Source organism: Vigna radiata, unplaced genomic scaffold, assembly GCF_000741045.1.
Source record: "Vigna radiata var. radiata cultivar VC1973A unplaced genomic scaffold, Vradiata_ver6 scaffold_23, whole genome shotgun sequence".
NCBI classification, from domain to species: domain Eukaryota; kingdom Viridiplantae; phylum Streptophyta; class Magnoliopsida; order Fabales; family Fabaceae; genus Vigna; species Vigna radiata.
In genome coordinates, this window is record NW_014541837.1 from 386,959 (window position 1) to 410,169 (window position 23,211).

The window sequence follows — 23,211 nt, forward strand, 5'->3', positions numbered from 1 at the left end:
TTTGTCATTATTTAACGGAAGGGACTATTTTGACTCAAAAATTTAAAAGTAAGGATCAATTTCAAACACTTTTCTAAAGAGGGACTAAATTGAGATTTGTCAACCAAACTAGGGACAAAGTTGGGTATTAAACCCATTTTTTTATTACGGGTCAAGTAGCGGGTAAGCACTATCAGCCCTACCTGACCCGACCTATTGTCACCCTTAATCCAAATGTATACTTTATTTTATTCTAAATTCTAAATAATGTGAGATTTTCATCACTTTTCACAATGAGTTTTTGTTTTTTTTTTGTTTTTTTTTTGTTTTTGTTTTCTTTTTGTGTTTGTTTTCTTTTTGTTTTTTCTTCCTTTGCATTTTCCTCTCTCTCTTTTTTTTATATGCAACAACAATGATGATAGAAATAAGGGCAACCATGATGAGGTAACGACAACTAAAGTGCATTTTAGTATGTTTTGTTAATATGCAAGTGAAGTTAGAGCTAATGGGATACAAGAAGAAAGAACCATATGAATAGATTTCAATAGGCCCGACCCAATTTATATAGACCATAGTTGATTTTCGACTTAGATCTTTGATAAGGTTTTGATAACAGTCCAGTGGGTTAAATGGACTTGACTTGTGAACCATCAGGTTAACTTGTGAGTCAGGTAAAAATGTCATTCTTGGTTTTTTACGTAAGTAAGCAAATTACATTGGCATATTATGTAAATGGGGAATTTTTTTTAAATAATTCGTCAATGGGCAAGTCATGCAGTCCCCACACAAATTATTTATTTGAAGTTGTGCTAGGATGCACAACTTCTTTACTAACACTTGTTAAAAGATGAAGTTGTGCACTCTCTACACAACTTTGAGCATTTCTAATTGATTACGACCAGTTGAAATCGTTTGGATGGTGCACGACTTTAGTATTATTCAATTACATGTTTATTTTAATTTATTACCCGAGAGTGTAATTCGAGTTATAAGCTATTGTAATCGATTAGAATAATGATGTAATTGATTACCTAAGGTAATAATTGGTAAAACACATGCATGTAATCGATTACGGGTAGTCGTAATCAATTACCGTAGGGGTTTGGTTGTAGAAGACTTTATGTAATTATTGATATTGTGATTTGTGGTTTATACTCTACTACAATAGAAGGTATTTAAGTGTATCATTAAGTTTTACTTAATTATGGTTTAAGTTTTAAGTACACAAAGAGAATGAAATAATACCAATAGAAGTGAACAAATTCATCGACTAAAATAAAAGGTATATATAAACATGAAGGTACTTTATTAATTCATAAAAGCCAGTACAAGAAGTTAATCATAAAATGAAAACACAATATAATAAAATTTAAGAGGGCCCGATGGTCCAAATTGATGGCGTAGGTAATTCAAGTCTTCTTCGAGATGAGCAACTCGAGCATTAATGTTATCAAATTTGTTCCCAACAAATGCCTGAAGATCATGGATCTCATTCATAATTTTTGTCAGCATAACAAAAGAAGTATATTTTCGGGGTGGAGATGATGGGTGATTATTACGAATTGGATGAGCATCATCTCTTTTGTGAACCAATTTTCAATCTGTGTTTTAACAAAACCAAACAAATAAATAACTTCAATACTAATTTTGAAAGACCTCTTAATTGGTACATAAGGCTCATCAATAAGGGGAACTTCAAAGTGCTCCATAAATGTTGTAATGAGTTACAAATATGGTAAAGGATCATTTTCTCGTAACGCCTTTTTCATTCGATGTCTGATTAGATGAGCTTAGTTAATCTCCCTTAAAGTGAAAAGTGTCCACATCAAAATTAGATCTTCTTCTATTGTTTGTACAAGGTTAGTGGTACAAGAAACCAAAATGCGACAAATAATATAGTGGGTTATTCTACTATCAATCTTCACCAACCCAACAAGTATTATACCAGTAATGTTTACATTCGGTTTACAAATCATTGTTCTAGCATCTATACTAAAGTATTCATATTACCGCTCTAACAAGTATTCTATCGATAACGTTTGCATTTAGTTTACAAATCATTGTTCTAGCATATATACTAAAGTAATCATCTTACCACTCATCAGACATATTTCTTTCAAAAGACACTCCTTAAGAATGTATGTTTGTTAGAGAATAAAATAATGATGGAGTTATTGTCATTCTTACTTTTTTAACTTTAGTGTAAATTACTCGATCATCATTAATGTGCATGTTATTATAGAATACTTGGACTAATTCCAGATAATATGGTTGTTTATGAGTGATAAAATCAACCAAACTAAGATTTGTCAAAGATTGTAGCACTCAAAATTTTGACTCTAAATTTTTTTGAATCAAGGTACTTCAGTTCAATAATGTGACGGTAAAAAAATGTTGAACAATACCTGTTATACTAGGAATTATGGAAAATAACAGATTAGGGTTTGTGGTTGGGATAGATATATTTGGTGGTGGTGATGGTGGGTTGCGACGGGTTAACAACGACAATGTCCTACAACAGTAGAAGAAGAACCCTTTTTTCTTTTGGAGGATTTTACCATTGATAATTTTGAACATTTTAATTGGTGAAAATGGTAGGGATTTAATAAGAAAGTGTATTCCCTACTTCTTAAGAGTGAATGGAGGAAGAAATGAAGGAAATTTGGCCACCACAATTCATAGGACGACACAACTGAGGAAGGTGTTTGAGGGTTTTGTGAAAGAGAGAGAAAATGGAGTTTTTAAAGTGAAAACGAGCTATAATCGATTACATATATGTAATCGATTACTAAAGACATTTTGTAATTGATTACACAATAAATGTAATTGATTACACAAAATTTAGTTCCTTTACTTATGTGCTTGTGTAATTGATTACAACAATTGTATAATCAATTACCTAAAACTTATATGTACAGGTAATCGATTACCCGAAAGAATTTTGTCATCAATAGTTGTAGTGGTGATTGCATGGATTATATAATTGATTATCACTCAGAGATATCACTTATTGCATAAATTGAAGATAGTGAATCAAAAACTTGTTAACTCTTTGGCAAGCGTACCAAATCGTTCTAAGTAATAAACTGGTAAGACCCGATATCGTATCCCAAGAGACTCGAATAATACTTTACTATCGTATAATTATCTAACTAATTTATACTAACAAATGATTCCATTTAATATGAATTGGTGAAATGAAAATAAACATAATGCAAAAGTAAAAGATTGAACTTCTTGTGGTCAAAACACTAAGAGATGAAATGATTAGAAATGATATGGAATGTAGATGTTGGAGAATGATTTCAACTATTACACTCTCATGCAAATGCACATAACTACTTCTTAATTATAATGCTCTTGTCAACCTACTCAATTACTTAAACCCAATCCCTTGGTGAGAGAGAGCCTAGATTTACTTATTAAATCCCAGTCCCTTGGCAACCTAACAAGTTCATCTGCACTAAGAAAAGAGGTTTAAGACAACTAAGGGTCCAAGATCTATCCCTAAACACAATTTCCCTTAGGTGTTTAGTCCAGTTCAAGGTTCACACAACATTTCCCAACATTAAGCAAACCCTAGAATCATGCTATGGTTGATCAAGTCACAACAAACTTTAAGCAAAGGAAATAAACACTAGCAAATAATGAAAGAAGCTTGTATTCATTTAAAACAAGTGCATTTACAAAAGAGTTTCCCAACAAAAAGAACTTAGCTCTCCATAGTCATGGAGAGCTTGAGCTTACAATCGAAGAAAATGGAGGAGATAAAGACCCAAGGAAGAAGAAATGAGAGTTCCCATTGCCCAAAATCAGCTCACACAGGTCCAAAAGGTTTTTCGAGCTTCAGTCGCCAAGAAGATGGCACCCTCGTTGCATGGGAGCCTTAAATAGGTCTAGGGTGCCATGTCAGCAAAAGTCGCGCCCAACCCCCTTCTTCTAGGGCGCCAAGATTAAACAAGAAATGCGAAGCAAAGGGCGCCCAAGAGCCATCTTTAGGGTAAGAATGCGAGGCAAAGGGCGCTCAGCCCCCTCCAGGGGCGCCCAAGCGCCACAATTTGGCTACAAATGCGAATTGAAGGGCGCCCAGGCGCCATGTTCTTGTTGGAAGTGTGAGTTGAAGGACGCCCAGCCCCGTCTGGGGCACCCAGGCGTGAAATTTGTAGTGAAACTTCTTCAAATCTTGCTTTTGTAACTCTTCCTTGGCTCCCCACTCTTGATAGTTTGGATGCTCTTCCAAAGCACACAAAGTTCCTATAAAATTTGAGGAATTAGTTATGAAAACTGGTATGTATAACATAAGCTGAAGTTATTCTCAAAGTTATATAAAAGAGAGGATTAAACATGTTTCAAGCTTCAAGAGAGTTAATTTGGTAAGAAAATTGCACCATAGATAATGGTAAGAATTACCGTTATCAATGAACAATATTTCAGAAATACAAATACAATAATTGATAATAGTTTTTACCAAACATTTCCAATAAGACCATTACAAACTTGTAAAACTTTGAAACATCCATCTATTTCTTATACTCCCTTTATTCATCTATGTAGCTCCATGATTTGATACCTTCATATTATTCGATAGTTGTTGGTGGACAAATATCTCTTGTTTGGATGAAACGTTCAATGTGTTGCCAGGTGTATGTACATAACATAAATCAGTCAATATATAGTTTGTATTTTTTCCACCAATTGATCATTTGTGCAATATCATTGTTACATTTTATTTCAACCGTATTGTGCAAAAGGTGGTTGTTACGTACCTTTATTAGACGACGATAGCCAATATGAGTGATCATTTTGTGGTCAATTATTTTGCTAATTTTTTGCATTAGTTGATTGAATGTGCAATTATGTTTGATGGAGATGTCTACCAGACTGTTTGATCTGAATTCGAGTTCGTAACCACACTGACTTTCTATTATGCCTGCACCTTTTAGAGGATCATCAAAATAAATTATTGTAGGTGATCTTGGGATGAGGGCTGTGTTTTTGGAAGTGGAACTCAATGTAGTTGTTGGATTCATAAGAAAAGTATTTCTTCAATAGATCTAAACCAAGTAACATTCAATTCTATAATCGCATTAATGGGGAATTGAGACTTACAATTCATGATTTGTAACACATCTTCATATGTTACTATTTGAACAACTTCATACATTATCATTTGATCTGCATTAATTAGGGGTTTACGGAAGTACAACTTTTTGATGGATGATTTTATTGGTTTGTGAGAAGTTGTGCAATCCTTTTCTTTAAAGAGGTGCAAGATACAATTTTGGACAATAAAACTTTTTAAATTGTAACAATAATTTTTTGAAATGGACAATAAAATTAAAATAAGGTACCTTATCATCTGAAGATTCTTCTATAGGTGCAAGATACTGGATAGTATAACTTATATACTATTGCATATGGTATGTTATCGTGTAAATGATTTTTTTTTAATTGTATCCCTTAAACATTATAAAAGTCAATAATAGCTTAGTAAGAAGGTTTGAAAAGTAAAACTATAATGTATTTTTTATTTTTTAATTATTTGTTCGGTTTATGAAACTGTTTATTTTATTTCATTGATCATTTGTTTGTGACCAACTAAATCCTTTATTTATTTACAAGCGTAAGTCAACTCATAAAGGTATTCTGTATGTACCAATTTTTCCAAAAAAAAAATCACCAACATTTTATTCAAATCTAAAAGGGGATTTAAACCCAAAATCACTTATTAAAAGAGTCAAATCACATCCATGTATATTAACTAAAAATATATAAATTATATAATAACTAAATGTTAATTAACTACTTTATTAATTAGTATCATATTTTTCTATTTTTCACTTTCATTTTATACCTATGTTTGAAATCCAATTAGTTTAAGAATTAAATATATTTACCCAACTTTAATTAAAGGATTAAAAAACACAATATTTTGAAGTAAATTAAATTAAACTTACTTTGTAACATCCTATTTTAATAATATAAAACTACTAAAATAAAATGTTACATATATGATAATAGAATCACTAGATGAAAACAAACCTACAAAAGACAATGTATCTACCTCTGCAGAACCATCTAACAACCCATCCACTTTACCCTCACCTCTCATTGGAACAACTGAAAAGATTATCTCCCTAAGCTCACACTATTTAGGTGATCATCGCAAAAGAGAAAACAACACATGGATAGACAAGAACAAAACAAGGATAAGTTACTGGTAAAACAATGTATCATAATAAAATAAAATTCCTTCATAAATTATATTACACACAAAATAAAACTTTCATCCTAATCATATCACAAACTTTGACTTGACTTATTCAGATGTGTTATGAATATTGAGCTATGGCAGTTCGTGCACCTGTCGTAGTGAAACGACTAGCCTACCCCAAGCTGCCACACAAGGTTAGTTTGTTATCACTCGCCATAGGTCAAGGTAAAAGCCCCTAGACTAGGACCTCATTCTATTCTCACGACATGCCTCACCCCTCTCTACTTGAGAATGGATGACCATTAAAATGTCAAGATGAACTTCGAGAATGAGCTTTCTATATTCATACTTACAATACTTGAAACAACACCATGAAGTTCCTCCTTGGAACTCATTTTCACAACTTTGAAACCCTTAAGATAACTTCACATTCACATAGTATATTAATACATGAAACTACAAATCATAAATTAAAGAACTAGAAATACCCTTACAAGTCATTAGAAATCGCACAATAACACAAATTTTCTTCATAATACCCACACTAGGCAAGGAAAACAACTTGGAAACCCTCACCAATAGCTCCGGAGGGTCCAAAACCTCCAAAATGACCTAAAGAACATCTAAAAATGATGTCCAAAACCCTGAATTTGAGATACCAAAACCTGAAACCCCAAAACTGGTGCAATGACGCTCAGCCCACCCTAAAAGGGTGCTCAAGCGCCAGATCTCTAGACAGGGGCCTTCAGAGGATGCCTAGGGGCACTTGAGGTAATTTCTTTTGCAAAAAGGGTGCCTAAAAGGGCGCTTGAGGCGTCCGATGTGACATCAGACTTCAAATACATCTAATTTTGACCTTAGATACCCTATACACAAGTCTGACTAACTCCTAAGGCCTCCTACGCACTAAGAAAACTCATAATTCACCCCTTTAACTAAAAATAGCTACCTCAACCCAAAATACTACCTTAAACCATACCATACTAAATTTTATACTTTGAAATACTTAATTTCTTCAACCAATAGCTTGAACAAGTCCTAATGGATTCAATAACAAACTTTTAATCATTACAAATAGCCCATAATACCTAATTTAATATTTCATTTGTCAAAACCTCTAAATCTAGCCAAAACCAAGTCTAATTTCACCTATGAACCATCAAACACTCTTGTATTAGTTTTATACCCTTCTCACAGCTAAAACAGTTGTAAATCACCTCCAAGACATACCTAAACACTCAGTTTTGTACCAGATTCGTTTTCATTACTTTTTATTCATTAGAACCTCCAAAAATACCTTTGAAATACCATTATGACTTTACTATACTAACTACCATCCTTTCATACATCCCATACCAGATAATTCTCATCATATACAAGTTACTAATGACCACAAAAATTTTTTTACATAACAACTTTGTTGAGATTGTTAATAAGGGAAGCATTGGTTTAGCTAAACCTTAATCTCACAGCGTTCTGGTTTTTGGTGATGACAACACATTATTAATAACACATGTATNGTTATGTGTTACATGTTCAATTCTTTATTGTGAATGATATCTAAATGAACATGTTTGTGTTGATTCTCGTATATGTATGCATATTCACTGATTCTACACTTGATACATCACTTGTGATTACATTACATATGTTTAAGAAAAGAAAACCATATGCACTTCATTGAACTTATATTGTGTGGCAAAACTGCAAGTTTTAAGTCGACTTTATTATGAAGTAAGTTGATTAAAACTCGTGACATTGCACAGATTTTCAAAAACAGTGTTGTGAGTAATTTTGAATTGAAAAGCTTTTCAAAACTGTTTTGAAGTGTCTAAATCGACTACATGCGTAGTGAATTCGACTTAATTAGTTGTTATTTTTGAAATTCTGTTAATGCTTTTGTGCTGTAACGACTATATTTCAATTATATACTAAAGCATTAAATGCAAGTTAAATTGAATTAAATGCGAAATCAATTTGGTTGTTATGACTGCTGCTAATTTGTTTTAATTGTTATAACTGTCTGATGACAGTCGACTACATTAGTGGCAAAGTCGACTACATGAGCGTCTGATTTATAGAAAACTATAAATAGTTGTGATTCTCTTGATCATAGAGACTTTGGTTGATCTAACAATTTCATTTTGCTGTTTTAGATTGTGACTTGAGATAAACGCTCCAAGAACTCATCAAGAAGACGAAATAGATCTTTCTTTGAAGAGTTTTTGAAGGAGAAGTGAATTGCGCTTACTGTTTGATCAAATTATGCACTGCTGGTGTTCATCGTATTGATCAAGACTTTTATCAATCTCTGGAAGATTGTTGTTGTCCTGTTGGGATTACAGGAGGTGAACTCGTGGAGTTTTGTACACTTTAAGGATTGTTCAAAGTGGGTTGAAGATTGCAGAAGAGGGGACATCTTGCTGCAAATCTTTGTGTTGACTGCCTATACTTTTAGTTAGAGGGTTAGAGAGATTGTCTATACTTTTAATGTGGAGGTCTCTATAGAAATCTCGTTGTAAAAACCTTGACTAATATAGTGCGTTGGCTTCTTGGTTGTGGCAGGACACTGGATGTAGGCATTGAGGCCGAACCAATATAAAAACTTTGTGTTTGCTCTCTCTTTCCCTGCACTCTTTACTTTAAGTCGACTTTACAATTTACACAGTCAAATTTATATTTCCGCTACACTTAAACTTCTTATTCCTTGCAATTCAAGAAACTTTGTAAAGCTTTATACTTTGGAAAAAGATTTTAAAAAGACTCTGATTTTTGAACCCCACCAATTCACCCCCTCTTGATGTTGAAACTGAGTCATCCTGTTTTCCAACAAACTTCTAACTTTAAACCAAGAACTTAAAAAATCACCTCTTAAACCTCTAATTTTAGTCAAAAATTCACTTATTACTTTTACTTAATACCATTTCCAAATCTTAAAAGTTTAGCCTACATAATACACAACTAAAAATACCATTGTAACTCATAGAAATCCTTTTAAGTTTTAGCATAACAATCACACATCAAATTTCACACATTTTAACAAATTTCATAACAAATCCAATCACTTATCATACTAGAAATCACAGTTCAATTTAATACATTTTGGGCAAATCAACATCACCAACTCATGAATTATAACCTTCTACCAATGAAACTTGAATTAAATTAGCTTCCCTTACCTTACACTGAAACAACGGAGCTCTATAAACACCGAATCCGTACTTAGAGTTCAAGGAACTCTAGAAACGCCTACAAAGCACAAAACAAATATAAGAGAGAGTCCTTAGGATATCTGATCAACAAGAAACTAGGAAAAGACATTACAACTCACATGCGAAAAAATATCTTTAAGCATGATCTCAATTAAGAACAAAACGAGAAAAATGAACCAAAACTTACTTGTTTTATTGAAGAAACTAACCGGGTAGAAACGTAGATCTCGTTGCCGTGATCATTTAGGTACCTCTTGATTGTCAAAAAATGACTCGGGAGTTAAAACTCTTAGAGAGAATGTAGAGAACTCAAAAGAAGAGTTTTTAGCAGATGATTTATATTTTAGATAATGAGATGCAATATAAATCGGTCTCATTAAAATAAAACACTCATCTAGTTTATATACTCAAATTTCTCCATTCTTACCTATTTCATAAAATGATTGAATCATTAAATTATATTATTTAAACCATTAAATTAACTGATTTTGAACAAATTACGTCAAAATATTAATTAGTTTTCTGATCAACCCTTAAGATCACTCTTTTGATTTGTAAAGAATTAGTAAATTGCATATAAAGAGACAAGTTTGAACCTTCCAAAATACTAGTGCAAAGAGTCAAAGAGATTAGTAGTCACACATAGCAGAAATAAAAAATAGATCACGTGATGTGAAAATCATTTACAAAATAATTAAACCAGATAATAGCCAGTAACTAGACTAATAATAGAAATTAACATGTCCAATAATTAAACTTAAATTGATATTATATTAATTTATATGAGATAAATATGATTTTTTTTTATCTTTTGTCCGTAGACTTCAAATCAAAATAAAACAAGGCGAAAAAGAAAGGCAGAACAAATAAATGTTGAGATTGCGGCAGCATGCTTTCATTATTTTCCCTTTTACTATTATTATTTAAAAAAAATATTATATATCTTGAAAATCTTGAAAGTGTAGAAAATTTAAACTAAGAAGTAATATATTTCACATAACTTCTAATTGATAATATTAATATATGTTTATAGATTAAAATTACCAAAATAATAAATATTTAATTAAAAAACTAACTTAAATAAATTCACTAAAGAGTGTTTATTACAAAAACAAAAAATGATAGATAAAGTCATAGAATAAATGGTAAATAGTAATAGAAATAATAAGAAAGAATCACATATAGAAATTAATGTGATTTAAATGAAGTAGTAATGAAATTCAATTTATATCTAGAAGAAAATTCCCTAAACGTAAATATTAGAACCTCATTGTAGTTATTATAATATACTCTCATTCAAAGTATAACTCAAATGTTAGATTTTGTCTAAGGTATAAGGCCTTATTTATGCAACAAAACTGTTATAACTAAAACATATGAAATACATTTTAAACTAACAAGGAAGGTATGTGAACCGTAGTTCAATTTCATACTCAATCTCACTAGTTAGAAAAAAATCTATTTTTCTTTTTAAATATATCTTAAACTAAATCCGACTCATTTGATTCGCAAATGAAATGAGTTAGAAAATAATTAACTCATAATTTAACAAACACAACATTTTATTATTTTTTACAACTTTTTTATTATATTTATTTACTATTTTTAATTATGTAATTATATTGATTGACAATTTCATTTTTTAAAAGACTATAATATCTTTTTGGCAATGTTTTTTTTTATTTGCCTCTCTAATTATTTAGGTTGACATTTTAACATTTAATTATTACTTTAATAATAATATTTGGTGAAATAGGTAACATTTTAATTGTATTTTTATAAATAGATAAGTTAAGTTAATTTACTTTAGTTTTTGTATTGTACGCTCTTTCTTAGGATTGAGAACTAATAAGGCCGATCACCTAGGTTGTTTACTGTTAACATCCTGATAAGTGTACCAGATCTATCAAGTAATAATAAAACAGTAAATCCAGATATCGTTTACCAAGTGACTCTGTGGCCTAAACGTTCATGTGAATTAATCGCATATGACTTTAAAGAATAATAATTTGATATTGTGATGCAAAAACGAAATTAAACATGCAAATGCAAAAGCTGAATAAATTGATAGATAAAGATATGGATGAATGGGGTTGTTGGGGTTTACGGTTTCATCTTGATTCACCCTCTTATATCTACTATTCCTATTATATTCCACTTTATTATCAATGTTCATGCAACTTTCTAATTTACTTTAAACCCGATCTCTCGGCAAAAAGAGCCTATTACCATAATTACTAGTTTACCATCTTTAGTCTCTCTAACAGTTACTAATGCATTAATTACAGAAGCTTAAAGAAATTGATCGTCCTATTCCTATCTCTAGGCAATATTTCATAATCAAGAGCATTCTTCTCAGTTCTAAACTTCCCCGTACATCCCCGTATCGACAAAATCAAAGATCATGACACTGAATGAGTTTAACAATGCAAGCTTTAAAGTACAGAGAAGAAAACCCAAACTATTGATAATACAAGTATATGAATAAAATAGGAATTTCAATATAAGAGAGTTTCACAAAGATTACATCGTTCCCCAACAACAAAGGGTTTAGTTCACCATTGACATGGTGAAACTATATGGATTTAATGGAAAGAATGAAAGAATAAACCCTAGAATTGGTGAATTGGAGCCTTAGCATCCAAAATCCGCCTCCAAGGAGTGTAGAAGGTGTTTTGTCGTCTTTCTCTGCCAAAAGATTACCCTAGAATAGTTCTGAGGGTCTATTTATAAGCTATGAAAAATTACAGAATTTTGGCTCAAGCCCAACTACAGCGCTCAGTGCTAGATTCACCGCTCAGTAGTAGGTGCGACACTCCACTGGATCGCTCAGCGTTGACGCCCAAGCCTCCTGTCGTATTGAATTGAAGTTCTCAATGCTCAGCGGTGGATTTTGGCGCTCAACGGTAGACACGGTTCTTCATTCACCCCTCAGCGCTGGCGCTTAAGCGTCTGGCCGTAAGTCTTCTTCAAGGCTGGCGCTCAGCGCTGAAATTGGCGTTGAGCGATGAGATCGATTCATCTTTAGCACCTTTCTTCATCCCTTCTTGAGTCGAACTACTTCCTACTTCACTTTCCATCCTTCAATTCTAATTAAATCCTGTCAAAACAATGTAAAACCTAGCATAATATCTCTAAAACCACCTTTGACTCTCTTGTAACCTAACTTAAGTGTTTTGCATGATTTTAAGCTAATTCTAAGTCATAAAGGATGTGTTTTGATATCAATTTCAAGTATAAAAATAATGGTTTATAGACCGTTATCATCTACTCAAGTTATTCGTTTAAGCCGACCACCCCAGTTGTCCACCTTAAAAGATGAGTTGCTTTCTACCGAGTTCCTCTAGGTCGTGTCCATTATGACCTAAGAGTATGATCAGATTATCAGTGGTAATAACTCATTAGGTCCCTAATGCAAATTAAGGTATGATTGGGTCATCATTAGGCCAGCGAAAGGTAAAGACTCATTACAACTATTATAAATAAAGGTCCCACGTATGACTTTAGAAGGGGAATTCACATAATGTGTATTACTTATTGTGCTAACTGATCGGTCATATTTTTAACTTGAGTGTTAGAGTATCTTTTACAGTTACCCACCTGGAAGGCTTGGATAAGGAGGGAGAGGAAACTGTCAAAGCAGTGCAGTAGAATGGTTAACGCGTTAACAAACCAAGATGGGGTGAATTGATTTCTTATCGCAAATAATACCTTTAATAATTTTCTCATAAAATATACAATTCTTAATACCAAATTAAACAAATAAGAGAGTAAGAAAGAGAGAAAATTGCACAGGTAATTTTTATAGCGGTTTGGATCACACAAATCCTACGTCTAGTTGTTAATGTCAACCAAGAATTAACGCTCCACTAGCACAAACCAATAAACTGTTACAATCATAAAGAAAATAAAAAAGTTGAAGGTTAGAACACCTTTCTTGTTACCACAAGAGATGGAACTCACTTCCCCTGAAATCCATAAGGGATGAACACCTCCTCTGAATGCTTCACGAAGGATAAACACCTCCTTTGAATCTTCACAAAGGATTAACACCTACTTTGAATCTTCACAAAGGAGGACAGGTTTTCAACTCAACAATAGCAGCAACACTCAATCATATTCCTAGTGAAAGTTCTCGCTCCATGCCAACACGCCAAGTTCTCAAAGCCATAGCACAAGGGTTACACAAACCCTAGAACACTTATCACCACACGTTACATATAAGAATTTATGAAATACACTTATTTCGTATTGTCGTATATTAGAATGAGAGTCCTAATCAAATTTATAGAGATCTCACTCAAGATACCTCTAAAAATTCGTTGTCAACTATTTAACGTGTAACAATCGATTATCCTAATATGATAATCGATTATGCATCATTGAATGCACATCAATCAAAAGCTTGCTTAAAAATTCTCATAATTGCTTGTGATAATCGATTATGACAAGTCATAATCGATTACCATAAGTGGTAATCAATTATCTTGAGTATAAAATGAGGTTTTCTTATTCAAAACGATTTTTAACGCAACCTAAGGCAAACAATACAGATAATCAAATATAAACCACACCCTATATATCAATTTACTAAATTACAAAAGTTTTAATATAAAAACAAGTTTTCATAACAATCTTCCTACAATAAGAGCACTTGAGATTTGACTTTGAGCTATCATCAAAATTTATGCTCTTCAGCTTTATGCTAACATATCAACATAACTTGGATGATGTAGGACCATCAGGGAGCCTAACCGCTCTTCAGGACAACTTGAAGTGTTTTGAGTAAGGGACCTCAATCCCGTACCCGTAACATTTTGATGCCCAACCGTTCGGCCTCAGTATTTATGTTCAGCATCAACTTGCTCGAACCACTTGGCCTAAAGTGTTCGGCCATACCTTGGTCTCAACTGCTCGGACACCCATGGCCTCCCAAGTACTCGGCCACACTTGGTCTCAAGTGCTTGGCCTCAAGTATTCAGCCTAAAGTGTTTAGCCTCAACTATTCGGCGATACCTTGGCCTCAATTGTTCGGCCACCCATGGCCTCATAGGTACTCGGCTACACTTGGTCTCAAGTGTTCGGCCTCAAGTGTTCGGTCTCCAAGTGTTCGGCCTCAATTATTCAGCCTCAAGTGTTCGACCGTACTTTGACCTGAACTGCTCGACCACCTATGGCCTCACATGTACTCGGCCACACCTGATCTAAAGTGTTTGACCTTAACTGTTCGGTCTCAAGTGTTTGGTCATACCTTGGCCTCAACTGCTCGGCCACCCACAACCTCATAAGTACTTGACCGCACTTGGTCTCAAGTGTTCAGCCTTATGTATTCGGCCTAAAGTTTTCAGCCTCAACTATTTGACCTCAAGTGCTTGGCCTCAATTGTTCGGTCATACCTTGGCCTCAACTGCTCGGCCACCCATGGCCTCATAGGTACTCAACCACACTTGGTCTCAAGTGTTCGACCTAAAGTACTCAACCTTAACTATTCGGTCTCAAGTGCTTGTCCTCAATTGTTCGGCCTCAAGTGTTTGGCCATACTTTGGCCTCAACTGCTTGCCACCTACGGCTTCACAGATACTCGGCCACACTTGGTCTCAAGTGTTCAGTCTCAAAGTTTCGGCCTCAACTGTTCGACCTCAAGTGTTCAACCACACTTTGGCCTTGACTGCTTAGTCACCCATGGCCTAACAGGTACTCAACCATACATGGTCTTAAGTGCTCGGCCTCAACTGTTCGGTCTCAATTGTTCATCCTCAAGTGTTCGGCCATAACCTTGGACTCAACTGCTCGACCTCTCATAGCCTCACAGGTACTCGACCACACTTAGTCTCAAGTGTTCGACTTAAAGTTTTTGGCCTCAAGTGTTCGGTCATACCTTGGCCTCAATTGTTTGACCACTTATGGCCCCATGGGTACTCGGCCACACTTGGTCTCAAGTGCTCAGCCTCAACTGTTCAGCCACCCATGACCTCATAGGTACTCGGCCACACTTGGTCTCAAGTGTTCGTCCTAAAGTGTTTGACCTCAAACTGTTCGGTCTCAGGTCTTCGACCATACCTTGGCCTCACAAGTACTCAACCACACTTAGTCTCAAGTGTTCGACCTATAGTGTTTGACCTCAATTGTTCGACCTAAAGTGTTCAGCCTCAAGTGTTATGACATACCTTGGCCTTAACTACTCGACCGCCCATGGCTTTAACAAAATTTGATAACTGTGGATCTCCATGACATGTCGTTTAAGTAGGATCAGTAGCCTTTCTAGCTCGACAATCAAAGGTATAACCCCTTTTAGTCTTTCAACAACTCACCTTAATCAACAAACAAAGAGGGCACAAAGACAAAAGTCAACCGAAAAACTCGTCCTTATCAGAAGTGGTATGTGCATAACCCCTTCGCAGAATAACATCTTGCTCGGTCTTGGGGGGCTTATCTATCGTACGGTATCCCCTGAGATCGAGCACCAACCAGGCCAACCACCCAGGTCGTCCACCTAGGTTGTCTACCTAGGTTGTTCGCCCAAACCGACCACCCCAACAGACCACCCAAGTCATCCACCTTCAAGGATGAGCTGTTTTGTGCCGAGTTCCTCTAGGTCATGCCTATTATGACCTAACAGTATGGTTATATTATCAGTGGTAATGACTCATTAGGTCCCTAATGGAAATTCAGTATGATTGGACAGTCATTAGGCCAACGAAAGGTAAAGACTCATCACAACTATTATGAATAAACATCATATATATGACTTTAGGGAGGGAATTCACATAATATGTATTACTTATTGTGCTAACCGATCGATCTTATTAGTGGCTTGAGTGTTAGAGTGTCTTTGACTAGTACCCATTCGCACAACTTAAACAATGATGAAGAGGAAACAACGTAACTTGAATGATGCAGGACTATCAGGGAACCCAACCGATATTCAAGACAACTTGAAATGCTTTGAGTAAGAAACATCAATCTCATACCCAGTTGTATTACATTAAATGTGTAAAATCAATTAGTAAAATAAAATATTCTTAAATAACTTAATCAACATAACAAACCAGTTCATAATAAATTGAGATGAGTTATAAAGTTTCTTACTTTATCAAAAAGAAAGTTGGGTTAAGTTATATTTAGATTAATCCATATCACGTAATTGGCTCAGATTAATATCCTTAAATGGATTGCATTGAATAAAAAATTAATTGAACTTTTAAAATTTATAATAAATTTTGGAAAAAATATCTAACTTTCAAATTTTCTTTAAATTAATTCACTCAATAAAAATTTTTTAATCAAGGTTTTAATATGTACTTTTTTTTATATCCAAGATAAACAATGGAATCAAAATACAAAAAATATGTTAGTATGATTAAAGCAACTAACTTCAAGTTTCTTCCAAACTTTTTATATAAACCAAATAAGAAGTACAACACTTTACACTTAGTCTTCGAATCATTCAACTACACTTGTGAAACCCTTCCTCAAGAAAAACTTGACAACTTTAATCATGAAGCCACTTACAAACAAAAAAAAAATAAAACTAGAACAAAAACACCAAGACAATGAAGTGCATAGAAAACTTCTTCTAGAATTAAAGTTAAGTGATTCATAACAAAAGTTAGATCCAACACTCTAAAATTGAACTTTTTGAAAAATTCTTCACAAATGAAAACTTCAAGAAAATCTTCAACAAAAAAAAAAGAAAAAAAAAACTCTTTGAAAAGTTNGTAAGATGTGTTCTATAAAAATATGTATAGTTTTCTATTTAAAAACAATATATACAAAATGGTTGTCAAATTGGTATAAAAAACGGGTTGAAACTCAATTTTAATCGATTATAAACAAAGTAAATTGAGCCCCGAAAAATATTTCAATAAATTGATTTGTAATTCAATTAATTGAAATCACTTACAATGATTTTTTATGTACTTTAATCAATTTATCCTCATTTCAATTGGTTAAAATAAATTGAAATGATTTTTCGAGGAAAGGTTACAGGATTTAAATTGACGTAAATTTTGTTTTTATCAATTTAATATTAAGTTCTTAGCCAAACTATGAACGTTTCTAACATGTTAAAATATTTTAGCTTTTAGAAAAACATATAAAAATCATCTTTAGTTTATGAAATAATAAGATGAAACATCACATACTCATTAAAACACAACTTAGGCTTAGGAATAACTACCTAACAAGACATAAGACAAGATCATCTAGTCTTTATCTTTAAAGAGGTTGGAAATATCAAATTTATCTTTGAACGCAATAAAATCCTTTNTTTAATGTAATTTTAGAAGTTGTAATGCCATGCACTGTCTTGAAAAACAAACACATCCAAATCCCAACCATATCAAAATCACAGCACTCACTAATGGTAAACCAGAATGCCAAGGTACCTTCATATTTTACATTCTATCTTCTCTTCTCCTTGGAGCACACGTGATGATCTCGTCAACTCTGAGGATCATCTCAGCTGCCTCTGTTGAAGATAGCAANACNGCTTGTTTGACTTTNAATGCTTCGCATATACCCCGTTCANCCATGTCTCCAACCTTCCACAAAAACAAAAGCATAGGTAAAAGTAGAACAAAAATGTAGACACTACAACTATACATAAACCCTCGTAAAATCCTGCTCTTACTAACATGTTAAACTTGAAGACACACTCATTAATGACAGGTCCTATCTCTGCATTAGGCACATATCCTCCATGAACATATACATATATTTTACATTTCGATAATACATCAAACTAAATACCAAAAATCAGTATATGACCCTAAAAACCCTTATCCCTAAAACAGAAATCAGTATATGATCAGCTACCCAAATAAATAAAGATGATTATAAAACATTCATTACAAATGAAATAACTCTTTTGGCAAGTGCACTTCATACAACTAACCCAAGAGAAAACATAATCAAGGCAATATCATACATCATGATAATCACTCAACAAAGTCACCAAACTCTTGGTTCCAATACTTACAGAACCAGAAATAACATCAATTCCAGCAGTACAGCCCTCCTTCTGATGCTCTGCACGGAGCTGAGAAATCAACTCAGCACTGTCCAAACCAGCATTATCAGCNATGATTGTTGGGATAGCCAAGAGTGCACGGGAGAATGCCTCAATAGCAAGAGACCTCTTCCCAGGAGTTTTCTTAGCCAATGCATCCACTTCCTTTGCCATCACCATCTCGGGCCACCCACCTCCAAGCAACACTCTGCTGTCATTTACAGTCTGTGATAGAACACACAGGGCATCATGCAATGACCTCTCAGCCTCATCAAGAACATGGTGGCTGCCAAAAAAGCAAATGCATCAAACTTAAAGTTGCACATACAAACAACATTTGTTCTAGTTTGATTTAAAAAAAGGGTCTATTCATACAAAGAAAACACTCCTAAGCATGTCCAACTCACAATGCACTGACTGAAATATAATATTTGAACAGCACTTGGTAATTAAACCACTGTGTTGTACAATTCTAGGTGTGAAATTTCAGTAANTCATCATGCAAATAGCATAAGATTGTAATCCGTCANAAATAGTTCATGATTCTGGTCAAGGTTGACAGAAGCAGAACATTACAAACAAATCCTATTGCCAAAATATAAAAACTTCAGCTGACAAAATTTGATGTAGCATGTTATCAAGATTAAATTGCCTAACTATGTAAAAGNACACTGGAAAGAAATTTTGCAATAACAAAAGAATAAAAAGTACCTAGCACCTCTCAGAACTATTGTACAGGCCTGCCCCATAGCAACACCAGAGAAATGAATCAGTTTATCCTCGCCAATCATAATCTCCTCAATAAGGTCACAATGCCCAAGCTTAACGGACTCGGGATTGTCAAAGGTTGATGCAATTTCACCACCNGTTACCAGAGCCAGACGCTCAATACCATCAAAATCAGCATGCTCAATAGCCAATATCCCCGCATCAGCAAATAGCTCCTCTGGAAAATTGTAAATCAACTGCCTATTAACAAAACAGTTGATACCATGACCAATTATCTTCTGCACCTTTTCTCTCATTTTCTCTTTCTCAGCTGTTTCGATCTGAGCAACTCTAGCCATAGAATCAACACGAACGCGTGCACCGTATATCTTCACTTTGTCTGTATCCATGGCAGTGTTGGCCACCAGTAGTTTTGCATTCTCAATCCGTTTGGGTTGTCCAATACCGATTTTCTTGTCAAGAATGAATCTGGCGAAAAATATGAATTCAATTAAGCAATTATTAGAAGAAAAAAAATAAAGATTATCATTGCAAAATCCATCATTATACANGAAATTGCAGAAGTTCATAATCATTTTTTTTATGAGCACGAATATAATAAAGATAATAAAGATTCAGCAACAAGTTGAAGAATTCCTATTTGCAAACTTCAAAATAGTCCAACTTTTCAGCAATATTACCCTTCATCTAAGAATGAATCCTTCAGTGAGCCTCCGGGTTTCTTTATAATCTGGATAGATTCTAAATTAGTNCTTCCCTGCATTTNAAAAACACCATTGAAAGGATGGATATAAGAAGATGAAAGAATGAAAAGACATACTTAAAATATAACTCAAACTAATAAAATAAATATTGAACAATAATAAACATTTGTTCGCACGNTAATGTTATTGAATAGCNCATATTACAAAATTAACAAAGAAATTGAAGGAAACTTCCTATTTTAAGGCCATCTAGAAAAGGGAAAAATCACTATTCAACATGAAAAGCTGCCATAACCCAGTAAAAAAAAATANAGAGTTAAACAAATAATTTGTGCGTTCCTATAGAGTATTCCAAAATCACTATTATGAAATTGTACCACGTGTATATTGTTATTTATGGATTGGAATACATTTGAATAGGCATATTCATACTNTAAGAAATGATTATGAAACGACAGATATTCATATAAAAGTACTTCCGTAATCCAACTTCCTACTAATGCATTCAAGAAAGTTCAGTCAAGTATGTGGAAAAATAAATTGATTAAGTTCAAATAAGGTGTATCAATAGTGAAGTTCATCTACTGTTCAGAAATTGTCTAAGGGATAATTTGGCAAACGAACTCTATTTTCTATATCCATTAAAATTGAAAACTGGTATTCGGTAGGATAGGCAAGATTTACCTTTAGCCTCATTACAGCATCCACTGCTAATTTTGCAAAATGNTCCTTGTCCTGTGAAAGAATCTTGGAGCTCAAAGTTGTCATTGCAATGTTCAGTAAGTCTGACCTGAATTTCTCTTCACATTCCAGTAAATTATATCAATATANCAGACAACAAGATACAAGAATGCCTAAATACCTGNCTTGGGGATAATAACAACANTGTCTAAAAGGCAACAAGAGACAATTATAAAACCCAGAAAACAAATCCTACTATAAAACGGGACAAACAATACCATAATCAGCTTTGTTGTCCACAACCTTCTCTAACAAAGCATTTCGAGCACACTCTGCTGCCATTCGGAAACCTAGAAACCATGTGGAAAAATAAGTATATATAGGGCAGCATTCAAAATAAGGGAAATAAAAGATTGACAATGGAAATTTCATTGACTACTTATATTACCACACCTCTCAATAACAAGCATCAACAAATTAATTCTTACTTTAATTAGAAAACAAGCACCAAAATTTTTTACTACTAGGTTTTGCATTCCCAGCTTAATATAAGCTTCAAAGTAACACTAATGATGTTAGACATAAAAAAAGAGGTGCTATCCAAAATNCTATTTAAAAACAGATGATGCACAATAAGGGAGAAGTTGCTTTCTTATCTAATACAATTACTTATTGAATATATTGTCTTGTATTCAAAGAGTTAATCAATGAAATTGCCAGTAGAAAATTCATTAATATGACAACATAACAACATTTTCAGGATAAGAGCAGTTGAGTCATTATAGAAAAGAAAAGAACTGAACCTGATATTATTGTCATTGGATGAATCTTGNCTGCAACCAGCTTTTCTGCCTCCCTTAAAAGCTCACCAGCTAAAACAACCACAGAGGTGGTTCCATCCCCAACTTCATCATCTTGTACTTTTGATATGTCTAACTTATATTAAGGATGGTTATCTTAAGTCTTAAACATTATCCACACCAATGCTCTCAATAATAACTGGATGGGTACCATAAGGACCAAACACACAAGTGGGATCCGGGTTGGGTATGCACACAAATATCCCACCCTCACATTCTGTTAGGCCTCTACTANTAGTTAGGAAGAAGTCTGTATAAAAGGGGATTGGGTTTAATTGTTAGAGTTAGTTGTGAAGTCTTATTGATTGTGNGGGAACTCTTGGAGTTCTTTGGGGAGAGGTTAAGCTCTCTGGGTATCTTGTATTCATCATCGTTTGGCAATATACAGAGGTTATACAATTCTGAGTTGTGTGTTGGGTGTGTGTTTTGTGTGGGTGAAGTGTGTTTTCCATAGGTTTCCGATTAGGAACCTATCATTTGGTCCGACCTGCCGTTTCGAAGCGGGGGTGGAAAGATCAAGCACCTGCCGTTTTCAAAAAGCAGTCGTTTCGAGGTGCCGATTCAAGAAGCTACCGAATCAAGAAGTCATCAATAAAACAGATCAAGAAACTAGGTGTCTTTTAAAATTGCAGGTTCCTTAAATTAATGGTGGCCTTTAATCTATCCAAATCATAATCTGTTTATTGGTATTGGCTCCAGACCTACATCAATTCGCTTTTCGTTGATTAGGGACTTCCACGAAACTAGGTGTTTCTCGTGTGCTTTAGAAATTCAAAATCAAGACTTCTCCCCTTCATGCATTATATTATACGTTTTCCATGATTAAAAACTATTCNTCATGTAACTATCAAACCCTTAGGTAAAACATGAATAAGAATTTCACANTAGCTCTCTCCAAAATCCAAAACAATAAAAATTGATAAGGATACCGACAAGGACTTTAGCNGCTGGGTTATCAATATGGAGGGACTTCAAGATTGTAGCCCCATCATTAGTGACAGTAACTTCACGTCCTCTACCTGTAGACTGCAAAATTTTATCCTGCAGTAATCACATCCAAGACATATGAATTGGCCAGGAGTAGAAAATAAAGCATTTATCACCACCACTTATCAAAATGAGCCAATAAGAGATTTTACCATTCCCTTTGGCCCTAATGTTGTCTTCACCAAGTCAGCAATAGCCATGGCTCCAACAAAAGAAGCCTGCACAAAAACCAAATCATAATTTGAGTTAACCAAATGTTCCTAGACTCATAAAAATAATAATGCATGGTAACATTTGCTGATACAGATCACAAACATTATAATATTCTCAAAAACATAAGTCATAACATACTCACCATTCTGGCCCGCTCTCCTTTTTCTTCAATGGCTTCATCTTTAAAAATTCTATCAATCTATAACATCGACCACAAAAGAAATCCCTAGATGAAGAAAAAAAAAGAAACAAGAAAAGAAACCAACAAATTGTATAGCATGTAACTTACNGCCATGGTAGTCAAAATCGCAATCCAGATATTTTTCTTTCACTCCTATCTCGCTTCACTTAAAACTCGCGGCTGTGCTTCTCTCGCAGCCTCGCGATGCAATCCCTCCCACCAGTGAGAGAGAATAAGCGGACAGGCCTCGCGGCGGTGGCGCCTCTCTCGGCGGTGGCGCCTCTCTCGGCGGCTTCTCTGTCAACTGCGACTCTGGCAGTATCAACAAACCTGGTGGCGGCCTTGACGCCGAGCCTCTCTACAGTCTCTTCGTGAGCAGTGGGTCTAGTGTTTTGTTAACAGAAAACGTTGAGACAATAGGTATAAAATGAAAGCATTTAT

The 23,211-nt window shown here is 34.2% G+C and overlaps 1 protein-coding gene and 1 long non-coding RNA gene across 2 annotated transcripts; both read right to left on the reverse strand.

Moving 5' to 3' along the window:
- Positions 1-4,037: 4,037 nt before the first annotated feature.
- On the reverse strand, positions 4,038-9,661 carry LOC111240703. The gene is made up of 3 exons (XR_002666229.1): positions 9,593-9,661; positions 9,373-9,442; positions 4,038-4,233 (listed from the first exon to the last, which is right to left on the reverse strand). It is a non-coding gene; the product is annotated as an uncharacterized LOC111240703 (long non-coding RNA).
- A 7,960-nt stretch (positions 9,662-17,621) lies between these two features.
- On the reverse strand, positions 17,622-23,185 carry LOC106778603 (T-complex protein 1 subunit beta). The gene is made up of 11 exons (XM_014666575.2): positions 22,879-23,185; positions 22,732-22,788; positions 22,529-22,594; positions 22,319-22,430; positions 21,333-21,461; positions 20,808-20,879; positions 20,533-20,648; positions 19,825-19,901; positions 19,127-19,612; positions 18,386-18,701; positions 17,622-17,948 (listed from the first exon to the last, which is right to left on the reverse strand). The coding sequence occupies exons 1-11, from the start codon at positions 22,882-22,884 to the stop codon at positions 17,802-17,804; spliced, it is 1,584 nt and encodes a 527-aa protein (XP_014522061.1). The 5' UTR covers positions 22,885-23,185; the 3' UTR covers positions 17,622-17,801.
- Positions 23,186-23,211: the final 26 nt, after the last annotated feature.